The 20,538-nt window shown below is 42.9% G+C and overlaps 1 protein-coding gene across 3 annotated transcripts in view; it reads left to right on the forward strand.

Annotated features, from left to right (window-relative positions):
- MMS22L (MMS22 like, DNA repair protein) overlaps nucleotides 1-20,538 on the forward strand; it is a 602,587-nt gene that overhangs the window by 555,269 nt on the left and 26,780 nt on the right. Inside the window, exons 22-24 of one of the 3 annotated variants that reach the window (XM_078648221.1) lie at nucleotides 5,245-5,341; nucleotides 8,946-9,113; nucleotides 10,830-12,232. In XM_078648221.1, the coding sequence (XP_078504347.1) occupies nucleotides 5,245-5,341; nucleotides 8,946-9,113; nucleotides 10,830-10,911 (347 nt within the window). In that variant the 3' untranslated portion in view covers nucleotides 10,912-12,232. Of the gene's footprint in view, nucleotides 1-5,244; nucleotides 5,342-8,945; nucleotides 9,114-10,829; nucleotides 12,233-20,538 lie in introns of those variants that run through there. The other 2 variants (XM_078648222.1, XM_078648223.1) reach the window with 2 other exon arrangements.

Below are 20,538 nucleotides of genomic sequence, written 5' to 3' on the forward strand. Positions count from 1 at the left end.
ATCGTCCGAGAAACATTGGCTGCATATGGACCGGAGTGTGGCAGGCAGATCGGTCTGGGACCTGGCGTGGAAGCCCCGGAAGGACCGTCCGCTGAACGCCTACATTAGTACTCCTACGGGTACCACATTGAAGGTCTGGGACTCCTTGGCTGCAGATGAGAGATGGACTACCTTCCCATCGCCTTTTACGCCCATACACTTCAATCCAGCTTTCCCGCCGGCACTTCGGGAAGGGATCTTTGATGCTTGGAGGGAGGGAGGTTGCCGGGCGCTGACCCATCTGTTTCATGGGCGGGTTCCCCTTACCTTTGCTAACTGTATGAGGGACTACGGGCTTACCGACGCTGAACGGTTCCATCACTTACAATTGCATCACTGGGCCACCACGCCTGGGGTGATGGAGGCGGCGACGCGGCCTCCGTCGCCTTTCGAGGCGTTCCTATTGCGATCGACTGTCATGAGGGGTGCCATCTCCTTCCTATACCAGCACCTACTTAAATCGGCGGTGACGCCTAGGCATCGCTACATGGGCCTATGGGAGGAATTGTTGGGGAGAGACGTCTCAGATACGGAATGGTCGGCCCTGTGGCGGGACGTGTCGAAGTTTAATCACTCGCTTCACTTGCGGGAGGCTCATCTTAAGACACTTACGCAATGGTATATGTGCCCGTCCCGGCTTCACCGCATTTATCCGTCCACGTCTGACCTATGCTGGAGGGGATGCGGGCTACTTGGGGACTTCCGCCACATCTGGTGGGACTGCCCGGTGATTAGGCCGTTTTGGGAGGAGATCCTTTCGCATATCAGGGACATCCTTCATTATCCTGTAAAGGATGATATTGCCTTTGTTCTGCTGGGACTGCGTGACCCTGGCCTGGAGCATCAGACCCGGGCCGACAAAAAGATTCTGTGGCTATGCCTGGGCGCTGCCAAGCTTACGCTGGCGGCTGCCTGGAAACGGAGGGAGGCTCCGGCAATATCTCTGTGGCATGCCCGACTATGGAAGCTTCTAAGTATGGAAAGGATGGCGGACATCTTCCTAGGTAAATTCGAGAATATCCAGTTCCAATGGGGCCCGTTGGTTGACTTCCTATCCAAAGGTCTGCCCTCAGCTGTGTGTCCGGCTTCCTTGAGGTCGCTGCATCTCTTTCAGGTATAGGTTGGGGGAGGAGAGTGTTTGTATGTCTGTTTGGGCCACCACCATGTGGGGGGTGGGGGGAAGGGGGGGGGGGACTTGTTATTTTCTTGTTCTGGTCATTCTGGGAGTTTACTGCTTATTGCTGGGTCCGTAGCTCTATGGGTGTGCTGTACGGAACATTGGATTGGGGATTTCTTCCCTTGGCACCCGCCTCGCACGATTTTGCTGCTGGCTCGCTGGACTGTTGGTGCTGTGGCTATGCTCACGAGGCACGGACTTATTATGCCATCAGTAGAGGTCCTGCTCATGATTTGGTGCCCTTGCAAGGCGGACTATGTAATGCTTAAGATGACCTTTATTTGTGTTCTTGGTTGTACTTAAACTGCAAAATAAAACCTTTTACAAAAAAAAAAAAATTATGCTCACCATGTGCCCCGTGTGTGGTTCAGCTATTTCATCGTTTGAATAAACCCTTCAGAGGCTATGCTGTATGTTCAAGTGGTTGCACTGCTGTGAGATGGAACATTAACCGGTACACTTAAGTATTTGGGAACATGAGAACATAACATGAAAGCAATAATCTAATACTTTATCACAAAAAGCTTTTCCTGTTTGTTATGCTTCAGTGGCCAATCATGAGCTGCTCACACATATCTGTATTATACAAGGTTTACTTGAATTGCTTAAGGGATTGCACAATGTACTCTTGATTAACACACCTACAATTTGGAAGGATTTAAGTTTAGTTAAGCAATCTAGAAAATAATGGAAACACAGGTAGGCAGGAACGGTTCTGATTTCACGAGGTTGGGAGTCTAAAAGGGTGACAGTGACCACAAGGATTGAGGAAAAGATTTGTTTGAAAAAATACTAGTAAGTTCAAACCTCTACAAGACATCCAGCACTCCTTTGAAATTGTCAATTTGGATCATGCATATTGAACAAGATTTAAGTGGATTGCTTTACAGGTTTAACAATCATTCGTGTAGAGTAATCCGGTCTTCAGTGAAAGCCAAAGGAACATGTGCAAAATAGGTAGAAGTCTAATGGTCAAAATGTAGTGTGTTAGCTATGAGTGTAGCTCTGTAATGTAATCTTGCTTTTAGGAGAAGCTCACATGTGGCAATCCCTCACAGAAGTCGATTCCCATCATCCAGCCTGGATAGAACAGGGGTTTCAGCAACGTTGTAGCAATCTTTCACAAGTTTTGAACTATTTGTTCTTCAGCAACATATGAACGTGAATAGATTGGCAGGAATATTTCATGATCTAATTGTAAGAACAATTAAAATGCATGGTCACCATTCAATAGACCTGTATGCCACTCTATGCTTCGAAGTGTGTACTGTTTAGCTAACAAGCTGGTTCAGTGCGTTGGTATAATATGATGCTTTTCAACATTTTGAGCTTTGTTCTGGCTCAGGTTCTGTCAATTTCCTCCAATTTACAATTTCATGTCGTATTGTCTCACACTCGTCAGCTATTTTTTTAATCTTGTGTGTTAAATAAAAGTGATACTCTCCATCCTACTGCTATAACATTTTATGGTACGACCACCAACGTAATATTTTTTTATTTATTTATTTTTATTGGCATTAAAGGGTAACCAAATTACGTTTACATACAAGAGCTTCATTTGTTAAATTTACCATTTACGGATAACGTACCACACACAGTCTCATGCCAGTGGAACTGTTACAGTAAAACCTACTTCCCTGTTTGCCCACCCTAGCTCCCTTCCAGTCAGTTCTAATCCGAATATAAGATCACCAGCTCCTATTCTGTCATATCTTTTTTTTTTCTTTTGGAATGCAGAACCTTCCTGGCCCATGTCTCATTATGTCTTGTTATTTAGGGAATTCCCCCTCTTGTGAACTTTTGGGATAACGACTCCTGACCCCCTTGTAGGTCTGTCAACATGGAGGCCCAAGCCAGCCTGTCCTCCTCAACCTTTACATCTCTTCTCACAAATCTCATTCGCAGCGACTCTGCCGTTACCCACTCGCTCATATCTCTAATCCAGTCCATATATTTCGGGGGCTAAGGTTGCATCCATGCTATCACCACCTGTCTTTTAGCTAGAACCAGCCCCTTAGCTTTTTAGTTTTTGGTGCAGGCAGTCGTCCCAACAATACCTGCTTAATCTCTTTTGGTATATTCCAACCAGTGGATTCCCCCAGACACGTCAGGACCCTCCCCCAGTAGGGGTGTAACAACAAGCACTGCCATATCATGTGGAGGAAGTCTGCCCCCTGAGCTTTACATCTGGGACATTCATCCCTCTAGGACTGGTGTATTATGTGTAATGAGCGTGGAGTAAGGTAAGCTTGATGAACTATGTTGTATTGGAGAAATTTGAATCGTGCGTTTGCACTAACCTTTCATACTCCTTTGTGTACTTTTCTCCAATCGCCCTCAGTCAAAGGTTTATCTACCAAACCGTCCCATTTTTGTTGAATTCCAAGAGGTGCTCCCGGCAGGTTCTCCCGCAGTGCCCTATAAAGGTGGGACATAAGTCGCCTACCTTGTGCCATGTATAGCATGGCCTGATGTATGTTGGTGGTGGGGGGTTCCACTGGGAACCCCTGCCACAGCTCCCTTGCAACAATGGAGAAGTTCCCATATTGCTGGAATTGGCCTGGTCCCAGTTCAAAAGTATTCTGTGCTGCTTCTCGGGTTCTAATCTGTCCGTCTACAACGAAATCGCCAAGAAGCTAGCAGCTGCTGTCTTTCCACTGACTAATTGACATGGAGTCCGAAATACTGCTGAATGGGCGTAATGCCCATAGGGGTATATCAGGTGCATATGAAGCATGTGTTACCACTCATCGCACCACATTCTGCCACACTGTCGCTACGGTACGTATTATGTACAGACTGTTTCCGGGAACTCCACTGCCCATCATCAGCAGTTGATCAATGAACGGTTCCCGTATGTTCTGGCCAGCAGAGTTTTTCCCAGCTGTCTAACCAGTGAACCGCGTGTTGCAGCTGAGAGGCCATGTAGCAGAACTTCAGCCGGGGTACCTCCAGACCACCTCATTCCCACATTCTTTGCTGCATCGTCAGCCGCACCCTTCTTCATTTTTCCCTCCACAGGAGGTCTCCAATAAGACTTTCTAGTATGCTAAAATTGGATTGTGGTATTATATAAACGGAGTGTTGTAATGCATATAGACACCGAGCTAGAATGATAATTTTGATGATCACTATGCGCCCCATAAGTGAAAGTGGTAAATCAGCCCAGAAGTGTATCGATCCTCTCAGCCCTTCTAGCACTCGTCTGATGTTGAGTTTGAGATATGTCTCAGCTGTATTTGCCAGAACTATGCCTAGATAACGTGTCCCTTCTTCTACACACTGCATGTTAATATGTGGCCTCTCATCTGACTTGTTCATGGCCAGTCTACCCAGTGATACTACCCTTGACTTCTCAAGTTTAATATGGAGTCCCGAGATCTCGCCAAAACCCTGCATTTCCACCAAAGTATTGGGACGGAGTGCTCTGGGTGTGTCAGGTAGACTAGCGTGTCTGCGTAGAGCGAGACCATATGGTTAGTTTCCCCAATCTAACTCCCCATGAATCATCACCTTTCTCATATCAATTGCAAAAAGCAGAGGTGAAAGTGGACATCCTTGTGGTGTGCCCCTCCCTACTCTCTGCCTTCCGGATACCGTCCTGCCGACTCGCACTCTGGCGGTGGGGGCTGCAACCCATTGAAGATGTTCCTAGCACCAGACCTTCCGAGCTGACTGTTTCCAATTCAGATAATCACTGTGGCACACCATGGCCAAGAGCACCACATGCATTATTACCTGTCCTGCAGGAAGGCTTCTGTGTCTAATATCTTTAGGTGACTCCTCTCTAGTGAAGTTCTCCATTTTAAGAACGTAAAGAGTCCCAACTCCAGCAGACCCCCCTCGCTTTCTGGATTCTAACAGTGTCTCCAGCAACTTCAAGTCACCTTAGTCTTTCAGGTGTCCGGAGTACAAATATGATATAGAGTTGTACAAAAACTGCTGATATACAACCTTTTCAGTAAAATTAAATATTCTGCTTAATAAATCCTATCTGATGCATGCAATCGTTTATTTGTTTTTTTCAGTGAGGAAGCTTTCTACAGATGTGCTGCAACACTTGGTGGAGGCCTGCCAACCTGGACCTGCGGAAGAGCCGAATGCCCAGCTTACTACTATTGTCAGGTATTCCATGCACAGCTATTCTCTCGTACCATCAATTAAAATGCGAACCTTTACCACGTAACTGTGGAATAGTCTAATATAAAAAGACTACTCCTACTGTGTAACTGTGTCTAAGAGCTACTGGGTTTGGTCAACAAAATCATTTGTGTTCGTCTGTAACATAACAGGTGCTCATGTAAAGCGCTCTCATACCTTCGGGTCTAGTTTGCGCTATAAAAAACTCTGCAACAAAAAAAAAAAACATCTGTGAGTCCGGAAAGTAGTACTACAGGAGTACTATTCTACTTACTCTTACATGCCTTTGTAAATTATTGTCAACGCATCCAGCTCCCTATTAGTAAAAGTGCACAGAGGGCACGGTCCATTCTATTTGTAATAACTGTATAAGAAAATTATCTGAATATTTCCATTTTCTATGGGTTACAGCCAATTCAAAAGGCATATAAAAGGACATAAGAGTACTACATGAGTGCTCTTTTGCATACTCTTATATGCCTTTGTGAATTGGCCTCACCGTGTTCACAGTGACATATGTATAAAAGAATTTTCTCAAATGATCGGAGTTATTTATTTTTAGCTATTGCTCTATTGTCTCTGATTCTGCTTCTCTATACCAGAGTTCTCATTTCCAATGCGCTTTCACACAGTCTCGTTGCGCATTTTTTCTTTAACACTGTGTTTTCAAAGTATTGTTTATGGCCCCGTTGGTAAGCATGGTGTTAATGGCTTTACCTGTAGCCATTACCACTGTATTTTGAAATGCTTACTAACTTGGGGGAATTGTTGACAATAAGCTTGTTACCACTGGTAAATTCAACATCCCATTCAGACTTTCCCTGACAGAAACATTTTCAGATAATTAGAGTAAAGAGTCTGGTTGTAAGTGCACACGCTCCAGCTATTCCTTCAACTATTGCAAGGAAATAAATTGCAATACTCCACTCTTCCTCATTACTGGTAAATTATCAATTTGACCAACAGTGATTCTGATTACTGGCCATTTCCAAGATAGGTACATTCTAATTAAGGCTCTCAATGTTCCCTTTTCATTGATTTTTACAGATGAATACAGACAGAAAACAATGTATTTCCTGGTTGTATTTATTTTTAAAAGCAGAAAAATACTGAAAATGATGCTTCTAATGAGTGATTTTTCATGCTGTCTGCTGTGAATTCCAAGACAACAGATGAGCATATAGACAGCATGGGGATTTTAAAAAAAAAGTTGATATCTTTAAATACAGGCATATGTTAATATATAGTTGTGGTAAATTGCTAATATTTATCTGTGGTTGTAGTGTTTTGCTGCTGAATTTGCTAAAATGCCACAGGCATCAAAGTATGAGTGCATGTTTATCAGTTAAATAAATGTGGAAATGTGCCATTTTTTACTCAATTTTTTCGCAAACCCCAAATAGATATGGACAAATACAGACAGAAATGATAAAAAAAATTAAATTAAAAAAAAACATAAAAACGGGATCCCTAATTATAATGATGGAATACCTACTACCTTTTTAGGTCACCCCTGCAACAGTGCATGAGCCCTCGCATGCAAGATGTATTGTTTAAAATAACGGGCTTGGAACCCGCCCGTTGCTTACCATTAGTTGGCTTCATTGTCACTCTTCTTTTCTGATTCCTAATTGGCCAGTGCAAGCCAAGCATCACTTTCTTTCCTTTCTATGGCGCATGGACAAAGCACAGATTGATTCAACGTACGCTGCTCGACCTGTGAATGAAGTACTGTTTCTTACACCTCCCCCCCACCACCACTTCCTCTTGTCCATGGGGCTTATTACCCCACCACTTCTCTGTGTTGCTGCCACTATTCAAGGTCCCATGTCTGGTTCCCATCCCCTCTTCCCCCGCACCTCCCTGGTTTTGCTTTACCCATACCCCACTGTCTGTTATTGCTGCTCCCTCCCTGCACCTCCCTCATGTTGCTTTTTCGTCCATCCCATTGTTGGTGCTCCCACCCTCCTCCCCTTCTCATTCCTTCCACCACTCCCCCAACCCTACTGTCTATTGTTGCTGCTCTCTCCTCCCTCATGCCTTCCTTCGTCGCTTGCCTCCCCTGCACTTTTATTTTACAATTTGCATAGTAGTGCTGGCTGTTGTGCAACATGGCTTTAAAATTAAGCGGGCACGTCATAGAGCTTTTTTTTCTGGTCTTCAAGCCATGATGCACAGCCTCTAACACTGCTGTGCAACATGTCAAGAAAAAAAAAGCATCATCAAAACCAATTGATCTTGCGTATGAAAGACTTATTGGCTTTGCCAACACTTATTTAGGTATGGGTTTTAACAGCTCAGCTGTCCAACAAACCTGTTGATCACAGAAAGGATAGAATGGTCCTTTTCAGCTATTTGCTTTCTTCTATCGGCCTTTGACCAAAGACTTTGTTAATCACATCTTGTGTTAGCCAACTGGAGTATTCATCACTCGCCTAATACTGTTGGCTGTTTCTGTGTGTCCTTTAAACTCCACACAAATGATTGCATTGAACTGCATGAGGGATTACTGTACACATCTAGTCTTCTCTGTCTGCGTATGCTGGGTCACTCCCCTTGTTTCGCCCTAATATGCTAACTCTGTGTGCGTGCGTTTGGTCTTTAAGCCTAAACCTATGTCTTTGCCAATGCTTGTTGTCAAAGCCACCCGCCTCCTTCGAATTAAAGTCTCCAAACATGATATGTCTTCATGCTTAGCCATCATCTATATTTCACTGCACCCACTAGAACAGAGGGATGCTTTCTTATTTGTTACTGCACGCTTAACGAAAAGTATTTTGCTTGGAATACCAGTTGGTGTAAAGGCTCAAACCATGATTTAAGATGAGCCATGGTAATAATGAGAAGGTATACCGTTTGCTAGGCTGGGGAAAAATATGATCTCAAATTTTACGACCAGTATTTTCTCCATTTTAAAATGAAGCTTTGCCAGAAATGTGTTTGTACATTTTAAACGTAAATATAAAGCACAGTCTCAAAACACTTAATATTAGCACATCAGGGTATTTAGATACAAGGAGGTAATATGATTTATCCTAGAACCACTAGACCACATCATCTTCACTAAGGGTTTTGCGAGTTTATAGATGTCATTGACAGTAAGTTTGTCGCTGATAGTGTGTACTGAATTGAGTGTTTATGTAAAAACATTCTTATAGGGTCTTAAATTATTCCAATGGCATTTATAATCGAAAGTAGAAAATAAATTGTTTAATTTGCATCCAGTTTTGACGAACTTAATGTTTTCTCCTTTATTTTGTACCCCCTCGATAAAGTTTGTGTTAGGGACCATGTTTTATTGGACGTACGTAGTTATTGATGATCAAGCATGCCCGGTTTTTGATTGGAGTACGTAAATTCAATTTTGTTGGTGCCATGTGATGCAAGTGGTTGATGGTGTATTATCATTTGTGGCTTTCTGGCCATAGGGACGAAAACATTTCTTCGTTTCTCACCCTTAGGGCATTTGCCTTCAGGTTTAACGCTGTGCTTAGTTTTGTTAATCACATTTTTAGTCATTTTCGACGTGTTTTTCTAACTTTGTGTCTAGTACCATCTTAACTTGTAAAGTATCCTGTTTGTATTGCAGGCAGTTTGTCCAGGATTATAGTGCTATATATGATCACCAGGTGTACAGCATTTTGGAGGTGCTGTCCGTGCTAGACCAGCAACTAGTTATCAGCCTGATTCCTACAATCTCTCAATGCCTTAAGGATTTGGAGCACAAACGAGGGCTGGGCAGAAACACAGCACAAAGGTACCTGATGATTTTTGTTGGTCTTTCAATTACATTTCATTTATGTCTCATTTATGAATGGAAGCCTTGGGATTAATGCTTTAGAATGTATTTTCGTTTCGAGATTTTTAAAAAGGCGTGGTGCATCCAATTTAGAAGATAATTGATTTAACATAGCAATAATCGGTTGCAAGAATAACGTACGCGAACTGAGTTATAATGCATATCATGTCTATGCAACTTAGGTATTTGCCATCTTTCGCTCCAGAGAACCATTTTATACTAAAATGCCTACCAAAGGTAAATAAAATACCACGTTTTTACTGCATATATATGAGGCAAAGATGAAGAAAATGGGAGGAAAAATACAAAAGAACTTACGCACATTAGCAACATTTTTGTTTCCGTACACAAGGATAGGGCTTCCAGAAAGTGCAGTGGTGTAGGTTGCAACAAAGGGGGAGGAGAAGAGACTGCACCATTTGGAACCTGAGAGTCATTCGCTTTTATATCAATCGTAATAAAGAGCAGAGTAGATGACCAATTTTTATGGAGTTTTTTGGTGTAAACAACGGAAGGGTATTCTGGGAATGGACTTTATTTAGATTGATTGTTCTTTGCATAAAAATGTGCCATGCCTTAGCCAAAAAAAACTCCAGAATGGCCTTTGGACTCCTTGTACTAGAGCTAAGTCTACCACTACGGCCTTGGTTAGGGGTGTTCCAGTGTGGACATTTGCCAGGCAGCTCCATGAGTGTCCGTGCACCACCTATCAGTATTTGGGAGCAGTTACTGGAAATGTTTCCATATTTAATGGAGATTCAAAAGGTGAGGAAATTCTAGTTACAGTATCCTCCTCAAAGATTGCTACCAAAGTTAAGTAACTTGTTATTTTGCCTGTTTGTGGTTTATGGCTATATGCTAGGAGGTAGTTGAGCTTTTCGTCCTCAAAAATAGATATGTTATAGACAGCTAGGAATGACTCAACGAGATAACAATATGGTATTAAGTGAAATAGTCTGTGACTGCATAGACCAACAAATCCTCCCAACTGCTTGATGGACATTTGTTAATATCAGACTGGTACAGGTATAAAAGTAGAAACATGTTCAATGTCTCTGGAAGCTATTGGCCCAGAAGAGTGATTTTTTCTGTCCAGTCCCCTTGTTGTATTGAGTGATTCACATCTTCATTGAGTTCTCAGAATTGTCCTTAATATGTTCTTAAGGCCTTTGTTTGAAATCACGGCTAGTCATGATTTGGAGTATTTACCACAAAACTCATCACTCCTACTTCCTTCGGATCATTTTGAATTCCAGCTTCAACCCGGAGGTGCAGCCTTACATAATAAAACTAATAATTCGAGGTACATCAGAACTGTGCATGGCTTTTATGGAAATGGGCGTCTGTGAAAGTTTGCAAGAACTCCCACCATATGTCTGCTTGTTTTGTGCTATGACATTCAAGATTCTGCTTTCTTCCAGGGAAGGCTCAGTGGAGAAACAGAGACTAGATTGTGTGCACTTCGAACGTGCATGGCTTTGTGTAATAGGGTAATGCCAGTTTAAGGTGAAACAAAATCATGTTGTGCTCAAGGGGCCTTCCTGTTGAAGAAAGGTGTGCATATGTTTAAATCCATCGTAGTCCAAACGTATACCATGTTAAGCACACATTTTGCAGCTGCACACTCACGCTGCAGTACAGTGGAATCACACTCTGCACATTTTCTCCTCCCAGGGAATCTTACAGAAGACTCTTAAGCCACCTCGGAGAAGCAGGACAGTCGGAGATGCTGGCACTTGAAACCGAGAGAAGTTAGAAGCGGTGATTCCAGAAGCTTCCGGACCTTTCCTTCCTGATGCTGCCGTTTGTACCAGCCCGAAGCAATATTTGTGCCAGCCTTCCATTTATCAAACCTTGCAGACTTAATGCGACTAGTACTGCACGCACGTGCGTTGTAAACAAATTTGCTGTAAATATGAGAAAAACCCGAGCAAACCGGGCGTGATGCTTTACCCCAGGATCAAGTCTCTATGCTTTAAAGAAATATTTTGGCGAAATTGTTTTAAACGTACTGGTAAAAGCATATTTGGTTCAGAGCACTGGTCATGCTAAGGCGTTGTCACAAACTTGTGCGAACAGAGGTTCGTGCTGGTTTCGGAAGAAGATGCGCTGTCTAACTCGTTACCTCAATGAGTTTTCCTGTGCTCCACAGACCGCACCGCACAAACACGGAGCAGTGGTGCTACTCAGTGCAGTGTCTGACCGTGCACTAACTCAAGGAGCTGCAGAGCTGTGGACTGCGAAATTTCTTGAAAAAGGGACGCAGGGCCCCGAGCCTTTTTACAGAAACAGAATACATTCATGCTACTTTCCCTGCTATTCCCCAGCCCCTCTGCATCTGTAGAATCGTACCGTGAATACTTCTGCAGTTCAGACAATTTCTACAATGAACCTGAATATCTTTCGTTGACGTGGAGCCATTTTTCTGTAGCTAAGCTAACCTTATGTCGTCCTGCAGCACCCTTTTAATTTAAATTAATGAATAGGATATGGCTTAGAAATTATCTGTGTGGCCAAATAGGCGGCCTTCTCCTGACCCACACTGGGGCCCCGACTATAATGGTTTGTGAAACCCTGAAGGTGGGGTTTCAGTTCCAGCTTCACACCAGTTCTCACTGCGGGACAGGCAGTACTGGGTTATCACTGTGAAGGAATCGGACACTGATTGGAGCCTTTTCTCTGCCTGGTGCTCTGCTTGTAGTGTACCACCAAGGCCATTACAATGAAGCGGATTTTGTGCCTTGTCTCTGCCTTCCTTGCTAGTTATGAAATAAATGCAGGGTATGTCTTTCTTGTGCAGCCTTCCTTGCTTGAGGAGAGGCAAATGTGAGTTAGTGGCAGATAATGTCTTCAGGTTCTTAAGCAAAGTTGAACTTGAAGATGAGTTTCATGGGCTGAACTTTTATCTCCTTGTTAACTACAGCACTAGACTCAGGATCATTTTTCTACCATTGAAGCAGGTGTTTTTAAATGTTTTTTTCTTGTATATTTAATGAACACAGTAAAAATGACATAATTGGCTACCAGGGACATGTAGCCAGAATAGTATAATAAATAAAGCCTATTTAATTAAAAAATCTATATATAAATGGAATGCTGCTTTATGTTTTTTAATGTATGTGTATGTCTGCCTTGTGTCACACGTTAAATGTTAGACTAAGTCATTTACGGTCATTTTCTGCATTATCGCAAGGTCTGTAGATTATTCTCAAACAGAAAGCTGAGCTGAATGTCTCCCAATTCCTCGCTACCCAGGCCAGCTCATTCATTCCCCTCATCTGAAAGCATTCCCTTGACATTGTCAGAGCAGCTAGACAAAGAGGAATGATAGTTTTCCACTCCTCATTGGACTCTTCTGCTGCTTCCCTGGAGTATGGGATGGTCATTACTTGGTTAATAGTAACGTGTATTGGTATGTTGGCAGGAAGCTTTCCCTTCATGCGTGTACTGTGACTTCAGAAAAGTAGCTAGAGGAGGAGCCTTGGGTTGGGTCCGAAGGGGCCAGCACTATGATTAAAATGACTACCAACCAAAGTAAGATTAACTTTGTAATTCGCTGTCAGAGCTGGGCGAAGGACCTGACTTTGTCTTGCACTCGGAAGTAAATGATCCCTGCAGTGCACCCCTTAAAGTCTGAATCTGGTTGGGAAGTTTAGTAGCAGAATGGGGACATCATGACTAGCAGCAGTGTCAGCCACAACTCACCACTGTCATCATGACTGTCAGGCTGCCATCAACTGATGATGGTGCACCAGACCTGCACCTGCAAGAGAGACCACCCCACTACTCCTCTTTTATCTTTCTCTTTCGAACATCTTCACCTCCGACTGCAAAGTTGAGAGAAGGCGAAAGAGAGAATGGGCATGGAACAGGAGGTACAGGTCTGACCCTGTGTAGTAATGCTCCTCTTAATGGCCCTGTCTGCAGCCCGGGACGCACCACTCACAGAATTCTCTTATGTCAACCACGCTCAGGAATTCCACATCAGATCTTGACATGTGGTGACCAGTCAGCAGTCATCATGTGAATTTAAGCTGGAAAAAACACTGATCTGCAACTACCACAAATGTAGTTGCATGAATACATTCATGGCAAAAACTGCATTGTAAAAAAAAAATCCACAGATACTTGTTTATAGAAAATGGCGGCGACATATGCAGTGCTGCAGAGGTAACAGGGTTGTTTATAAGGCGCATTCCCCCCAGACCCACCACACTGTTTCTGCTTGACCATAAAGTTTGCTAACATTATTTTGCATTTGCCGAGAACAGTTCAGTGCACTTTCATCAAGTTCTGGCTTTTTAGCTAGCAGTCCAAATAAAAAATGTAATTATAAATTCAAGAATGAATTGTGCTCGCTAAAGGTATCACTCATAATGATGGGGGCTAGAAGCCATTTTGGGAGCTCATCATGGTGCACCCCCTTGAATCACAGGAAGCTACAGCAGCAAAGGTTTCAAACCCGTACAGTAAGAGAAGTGTGGCATGCATGTCTTGACTTGACTTGTAATTGGATTGTGCAATGTTTTGACAGGAGTTCAATACAATGATGCATATTAATATATATTTGACCTTTATCAAGTATTCATGGCATCCTGTTAGTAGATACATTCAACTGTATTTGACAAATACAAATTTGACTTTGTATTTTTTTTAAAAAAAACATCGTTCAGGGTTCTTTTGTGAAAGTGTAAGTGCACAATATTGTTTCTATATCAATTAAGACCGTAATTAGAATAAGCAGTTGCTGCTAAACAATGATACATCATGACTGGATCATCAGGGTGTGTTGCCATTTGTGTACAAGATCAGAAAGTCTTGTCTGTTTGGTCTGGGTCATTCAGGTGTGTGATAACGCATGCCTTGGTGAAATGATTTCTTCTATAATCTCAGAAAAATAATTTTTGCTGCTCATCAGTCTGGGAAGAGCTATAAAGCCATTTCCCAAAATTATGAAGTGCATGATCCCACCATGATAAAGGTCATTTACAAAAAAAATTCAAGACAGTGACTAATCCACCCTGGAGTGTGTGCACCCCCATCCCAAGATCAGACCGACTGATAATTCAGCCCATTGGGATGGCAAGTTGTTGGGCCTTTCAACGCAGCCACCATTTACTGCTTCTACCCAGACAACCTGGTTTTGCGCACTTGTACATCCTTCCTACCTACCTAATGTAGTGTTTACCTACCACGTAGGTCAGTATATCACACTATCTTCCTCCTTTGTCCCCCATCCTCACCCTTCCAAGGAAGAGAATCAACTACACAGTTTAGATTCTAGGTGTTCTGCGTCCTACAATGTTGACCAGCATTTTGTAGACTTCGCTGAAGCTATGAGAGGCAAGGGCATACCAAAACATACTAATTCATGGTGGATCAACCTTTGCATTAAGATCTGCTGTGACTTGACTTATAAAGACCTTCGAGCTGCCGTTTGTGCTCCATTGATAAGGGCCCTGGCAACTTAGACTGGTCTCACCAGATGGTCCCCGGGTTCTGACATTTGCCGGGCAAACACTTTGTCCTCTCTGCATATCTTTGCCAAACAGGACTCAGGTTTGGGGGTGATTGTTACTTCAAGAGGGCTGTGTGGGGTGATTTCCTTGGCACTACTCAGATTCCATAGGTAATGCTTGGGATTAATTCCTAATCAATGGGAATAAGTGTCTAAAAAGTTACTTCCCTTCAGTAAATAAGTTTCTGGTGGCTACTTTATCTTCTTGCAGATTCCTCTGCTCTCCCTATTGTCTTTCTGAGGTAGTGCCATCCAAGCATTATAGGATTACAGAGCACTTCAGTAATGCACGGCTGTTTTTTTACCTGCTGTTCTTAAGCTCTATCTGGCTTCTCTACACTCGTGTCGATCCACTTGGAAATATGTAAGGAACTGACTCCATTGTGTCTGGCTGGTTAATATATAGGCTGATGTCATCACATCTTGAATAGACTGACCTACGAGTGGAGTCACGTAGTACCACCTGACCCAGCACCAGGGAGCTATTGCCGGGGGAAATGTTTCCAGATCCTGTCTTGCACCTGGGGAATATTTGTATGGTGAGAAATCAGGATAAAGATATAGTAAATACATAGTATCCATCAGAAATATTTTTACTTAAGGTAAGTAGCCTTTATGATTCTTGATGAAGAGTATTTTTCTCGCCATCTTGCACCCATGGCCTTTGAAAAACTTGCAGGCTCTGGCTCGTGAACAAAAAAAAATCTATGAAAAAGAAAAGGAGACACAGTGAGCATTTATAAGCTACAGAAGGGAGCAGAGAGTAGACCGGTGTAAAAAAGCCTTTTAGAAAAGCATTTTTTTTTTTAAATTAGGTCGTTAGAAAGGTGCAAGCTCGTCGTCTTCATCTTGCATTTTGGAGTTGGCTCCACCATCTGAAATTCACTGGCCTTGAGAAATGTATGTGTGATACACCTGTTAGGCATGACTCAAAAACACCTTTGAAAACTGAGTTTGGGTCTCAGGGTACGAGGACCAACGCAGTGGTTTTTTAAAACGTTAAAATCAGTATTGTAGACAGCCAGCTTATGACTTAAGGCACATATGTGAGGTCAAAAGCTTTGATTTTTATTTTTTATTTAAATGAGAAAAACACAACAAGCGAGATACTAATTAGTAAGAGGGTTCAAAGGATGTCACAGCCTGTTGGGTAAACGGGATTGCCACACCCCAACTCCAGCATGGTTAGGAAGCATGGGCATTTAAAAGCAGAGTGTCTGGTGGAACGGCCAAGATCTGCTGCACATGACCAAAAGCTGTGTGCAGCAGGTGTTGAACATATGGGTGGTTGGACCCAAGGTCTGGGTAAGTAGTTGCCCATATTGGTGCATAAATAAAGACAGTAGAACAGAGTAGTTAAAAATAGGAAGTTATAAATAGCAGAAAAAGCGAAAACTGAAATAAAGACTTGAAGAGTTAACGGAAAATAATTTGTTAAAGAAGATATCTTTGTTATTACAGGATAGATGCAAAAAAGCAGAGCTATTGAGACCCGTCTATTAAAAAAAAAACTAGAACAATGATACAAAAAGTAAATAATTTAAAAAAAATCCCTAGGGAAAAAAATGTAAAGTTGGTCAGTTGTGCTATACTCCAGCATTGCGGAATTATGATGGGTGGGAGCTCGAAATTAGAGCTCCGCTCACAATCTACCCACAGCGTAGAGTTGTACTACCATTGTTGTAGTACCATGGGTTGTGGAGGTACTACAGGTGTCATATCTGGAGCTAGTGAAACTTTGCTCATCTTGGGGAATGGGCAGATCAAGTGTGTTTTAATAAAGTGGTCTGCAAGTTTCTGACGTGTTTTGTGCGGAAAGAAATTAGAAATAAAAAACAAACTACTGACAGAACATACAGGACATCTTGTTTCTTCATTATACAAGAGTGTTCGATATCCATTAAATGTTTCATTGAATGTTATACTTTTCATCAGTTGAAAGGTGTGATTAGAGGGACACGAGTGACTGTTATTTTATGGAACCACTAGTCTAATTGATAGTGCTCCTCAACTTTGTATTTTTGGTCTGCGGGGGTGGTGGGTGGGAAATAATACTTTCCCAGCTTCCCTAGCTTGAGGAAGGCCTAACAGCGCAGACACTTGGTAGATCATACTCACAATAGAGGAGTTTGAGGTGCCTTTTTAAAATGGACCCAAACCCTAGATTTCTGATGTCTAGAAACCTCTATGCAGGTGGAATCATGTTTGAAAATAAAAGGAAACCTGCTCAATAATAAAGCACAATATTTACTGCATTGGGATCACGGCCATATTTATCTCACGCCATTGGAGCTATGCAACTGAGTGTAACAAGCATTTCAAGTCCCTTTTTCTGTTCAGCAAGTTTTGCATTTTTTAAGCAAAAGACGTCCAGATGAGCTAAAATGACTTCTTTGTACCAAGGACAAAATAAAATGTTACACTAGAAGTAGCAGCCAGTAAACGTAATGGGATAGGTCGGTGGCAGAGCAAATTAAAAAACAAAGATGTGAGGTCAAAGGCTACAGGATTAAGATATTGATTTTAAAATTTCAGTGAACTTTTCAAATTCGGCATTTCATTTAAAATAAACAGTCTGGAACATATGTAGTAAGAAAGGCCAGTATTTCACCCACACCTCAGAGTGTCCACATAGTGGATGGATCCCATCTACACTTGACGTAATAACTCCGGCCCTAATCCCGTATTTGCAAACTTGGCCACAGTCACAATTTTGGTGAGAACAAAAGTAAAGCTACATACTCTTATAGGGCATGATTTTAGAACATTTGGAGATAGGAAAAGTGAGGGTTAATGGTAAAATTAGCAGGAAAGTCATTTTCTTCGTAAAAAAGCAGTTTTGCAGACCACAGTTTTGGGGCTTTGACAGAAGTCTCAAGCTAAAAATGAAAACTTGTGATTTTAAAGAGAAAATAAGGCATTCATTAATATTAATGAACCTTTGTGGTGTTTGGAGATATACTAGAAAGATGTGCTGTAGACATCTCTAAATGTTATCAAGGAACACAATATCCCTGTGTAGAGAAATGTATGCCTTCCTTCTGAAACTTGCTGCATGTGTCGAAATAGATGTGATTATGGGAGATAGATGGCATGGCAACGTCTGTAAGAAAAGCTTTTTATTGACACTGCTGCCAGGTTTCTCAAAACGTGGTGACCATTTTTGTTGTGTCTGGCAGATGTTAACAAGAACAATGGTAGTGTAAAAAATGTCCTTGGTCCATTTAGACCCCTTTGGTTAATCTAAGGCTATTTTTATCGCAGTGGATTATGTGGTGGCTAACACACAGCTCTGATGGATACTTCTGGGCACAACCTCCTCATCTTAGAATGCTCCCTAGGCGCCAGACTGGATTCAGAAAACTTTTCTCTAGTAACGCTACAGCACACCACCAAGTGGCACTGTGCAGCTCCATGTTTCCGTGTTTACTCCGAACTACACAGAAGTGAGGATGCAGAGCAGCCTGTTGCGAGTTCCTGTCTTTCTAAACCTTTCAACGAGGATCCAGAGTTCCCCTCCCATTTTGTCTGCCTTCTGACGAACCCTGAAAATTTAAAACAATTCAGTGTGCTAGGGAACAATGTTACCGCCAAAGACTACAGAGTTCAAACCATAACACAACTGTAGAAAACAGGTGTCGGTCACAGACTCGCACAAGGTGGCTCTCTGGTGCTTGGGTTCGGGCCACAACTCGAAGTTTTGAAAAACGGTCTTCGTGCACCCAAAGGCACTCAGAGACTGTGAGGCAAAACTGTATGTTACTTAACAGAAGTCTTTGTGGGCCTCGTGCTGGTCCCACTCAAAGTTGAGGGTAATGGCTTCCCAAGGTGACTTCCCCAAAAGAGGTCAGCTTCCTGGTCAAAGTTCTCCGGAAAGTAAAAACGCAAGAAAACAAAGTGGGTCTCTGCCTCACTCCTCAAGTCTCTTGCCAAAGAGAAGGTGTAAGGGCATCACAGTTTCATTCGGTCTCCCTCCAGGTCTCTGGTTAAGGAGTCAATCCCAAAATTGATTCCAGTGCCTCTACCAGGACAGAAGTGTCATCAGAGGTTTCACACTTTTTGTGTCTGATACTGACCAAAGCTTATCACCACCCAGAGTTGATGGTGGGAATTATCTCCCACCTCATTATTATGATGGCAATTTTTACATGGACTTACAAGAGGCCAGTGGGCTTGATACCCTAACACAGAGCTGAATAATCCATTTGAGCACCAGCAGAAGAGTGTGTATTATGTGACATAGTAGTCAGCAGCTGAGGTCTTCAACTTACAATTGCCCTCTATTGAGACTAAGACTAATGTGTTTACATAAATCTTACAGTCTGAGCCAGCCACATCTGAGCCCCTGCTTCCTTTCAATGAGGCCTCACTTATACATTAATGGGCAGTTGGTCAAAGCCCTGTTCTTGCCCACATGTGAATAGGCAGGTGTCCAGATGTCACAGACCTGCACCTGCCAATCCTTATTTTCTCACTAAACATCCTACTCTAGAGTCTGGTTGTCCAGGCCTCAACCAGCAAAGTGAACCCCAATTTATTCCTCATGACTCCTGCGTGTACCGATTCTAAGAGGATTGAGATGTTTGGAAAGCACATTTTTTCCTAGACTAGCTTAGCTTTGAGATTGGTCTACAAAATCTGGATATTAGGCCGATATCTGAAAGCCCTCTAAGACATGGCAAGTGAGATCTTGCCAGTGGTTTTGGATGACCTTCCAGCCTTATTGGCTCAAACAATCCAAGATGGACAGACTTCTCTCATGGATATGCTTTTCAATGTCTCAAGCCTGTTTAGCGAGAAAGCTGATTTGCCATGGAATATTTCAGATTAAGTGGGGGGCATTTCACTCTCCCTGGGTGTTTTGACCCTGCCAACAATGTTCCTCACCAGATTCGGAAACTCTGAGGCTACCCTGGGGTCTGGCATATAGATGACATCAGTCTCTTCCGCCTCTGCTGCAATCCTCCCAGTAATTTCGATGCTCGGGTGTGAATCAAGCGTGCAATGTGCAACTAGTTCTCCCAGTCTCTTAAGCATGCGGCAGCAGCCATCAAGCCACGCTAATCTTACTATTAGTGGCGCACAACCATCCTGTGAGAAGGAGGATCCAGCACTTTCTTCCAGGTTGGCGATCCATCACAACAGACAGGTGGGTCCTTGAAATTGCTCAACATGGCCATGTCCTGCCTCTTGTGCTCGACCAAATATTTCTCCCGAAACAGAGCAAATTTTCGAGAAACACCTGTCCACTCTGTTGCAAGAGGAGTTAGTTTTACTGTCTAAATGAGCCATCAAGAGAGTTATAGAGTTGGAAATAGGAGAGGGATGCTACTCCTATTATTTCCTGTTTCTGAAGAAGAATGAGTACCTTTGTCCCATTTTAGACTTTTGACCTCTGAAAGCCTTCCTGAGGAAGGACAATTTCCAAATGCTCACACTGGCCCAGATCCTGTCTGCCCTTGTGGGACTAGATGGTGTCCATGGGCCTGCAGCCCCACAGGCAAAACCTGATGTTTTAGTTAATTCAGGAGCATTTGCAGTCTGCTTTGCTGCCCTTTGGCTTCACCAGTGCCCCTCAGGTGTTAACAAAAGTGATGGAGGCAGTCGCTGCCCATCTATGGAGGTCAAGAATACCAGTTTTCGCTTAACTCGACTGGCTGTTGAAGACGGGCCCACCACAGTCAGTCGCAGGCAACCTCTAGAGGACTCTTAACATCATTGAGGTTCATGATCAACTAATGGAAGTCTCACCTGCCTCCTTTGCAGAGGTTCCCTTTCCCTGGATCTTTTCAGGATTTTTGAGCTAAGATTTTGATATTTCAGCCTCAGTGATGGATCTCAGTGACAGTTGCCCTGAGCCTTCTT

This window comes from Lissotriton helveticus, chromosome 6, assembly GCF_964261635.1.
Source record: "Lissotriton helveticus chromosome 6, aLisHel1.1, whole genome shotgun sequence".
Classification (NCBI taxonomy): domain Eukaryota; kingdom Metazoa; phylum Chordata; class Amphibia; order Caudata; family Salamandridae; genus Lissotriton; species Lissotriton helveticus.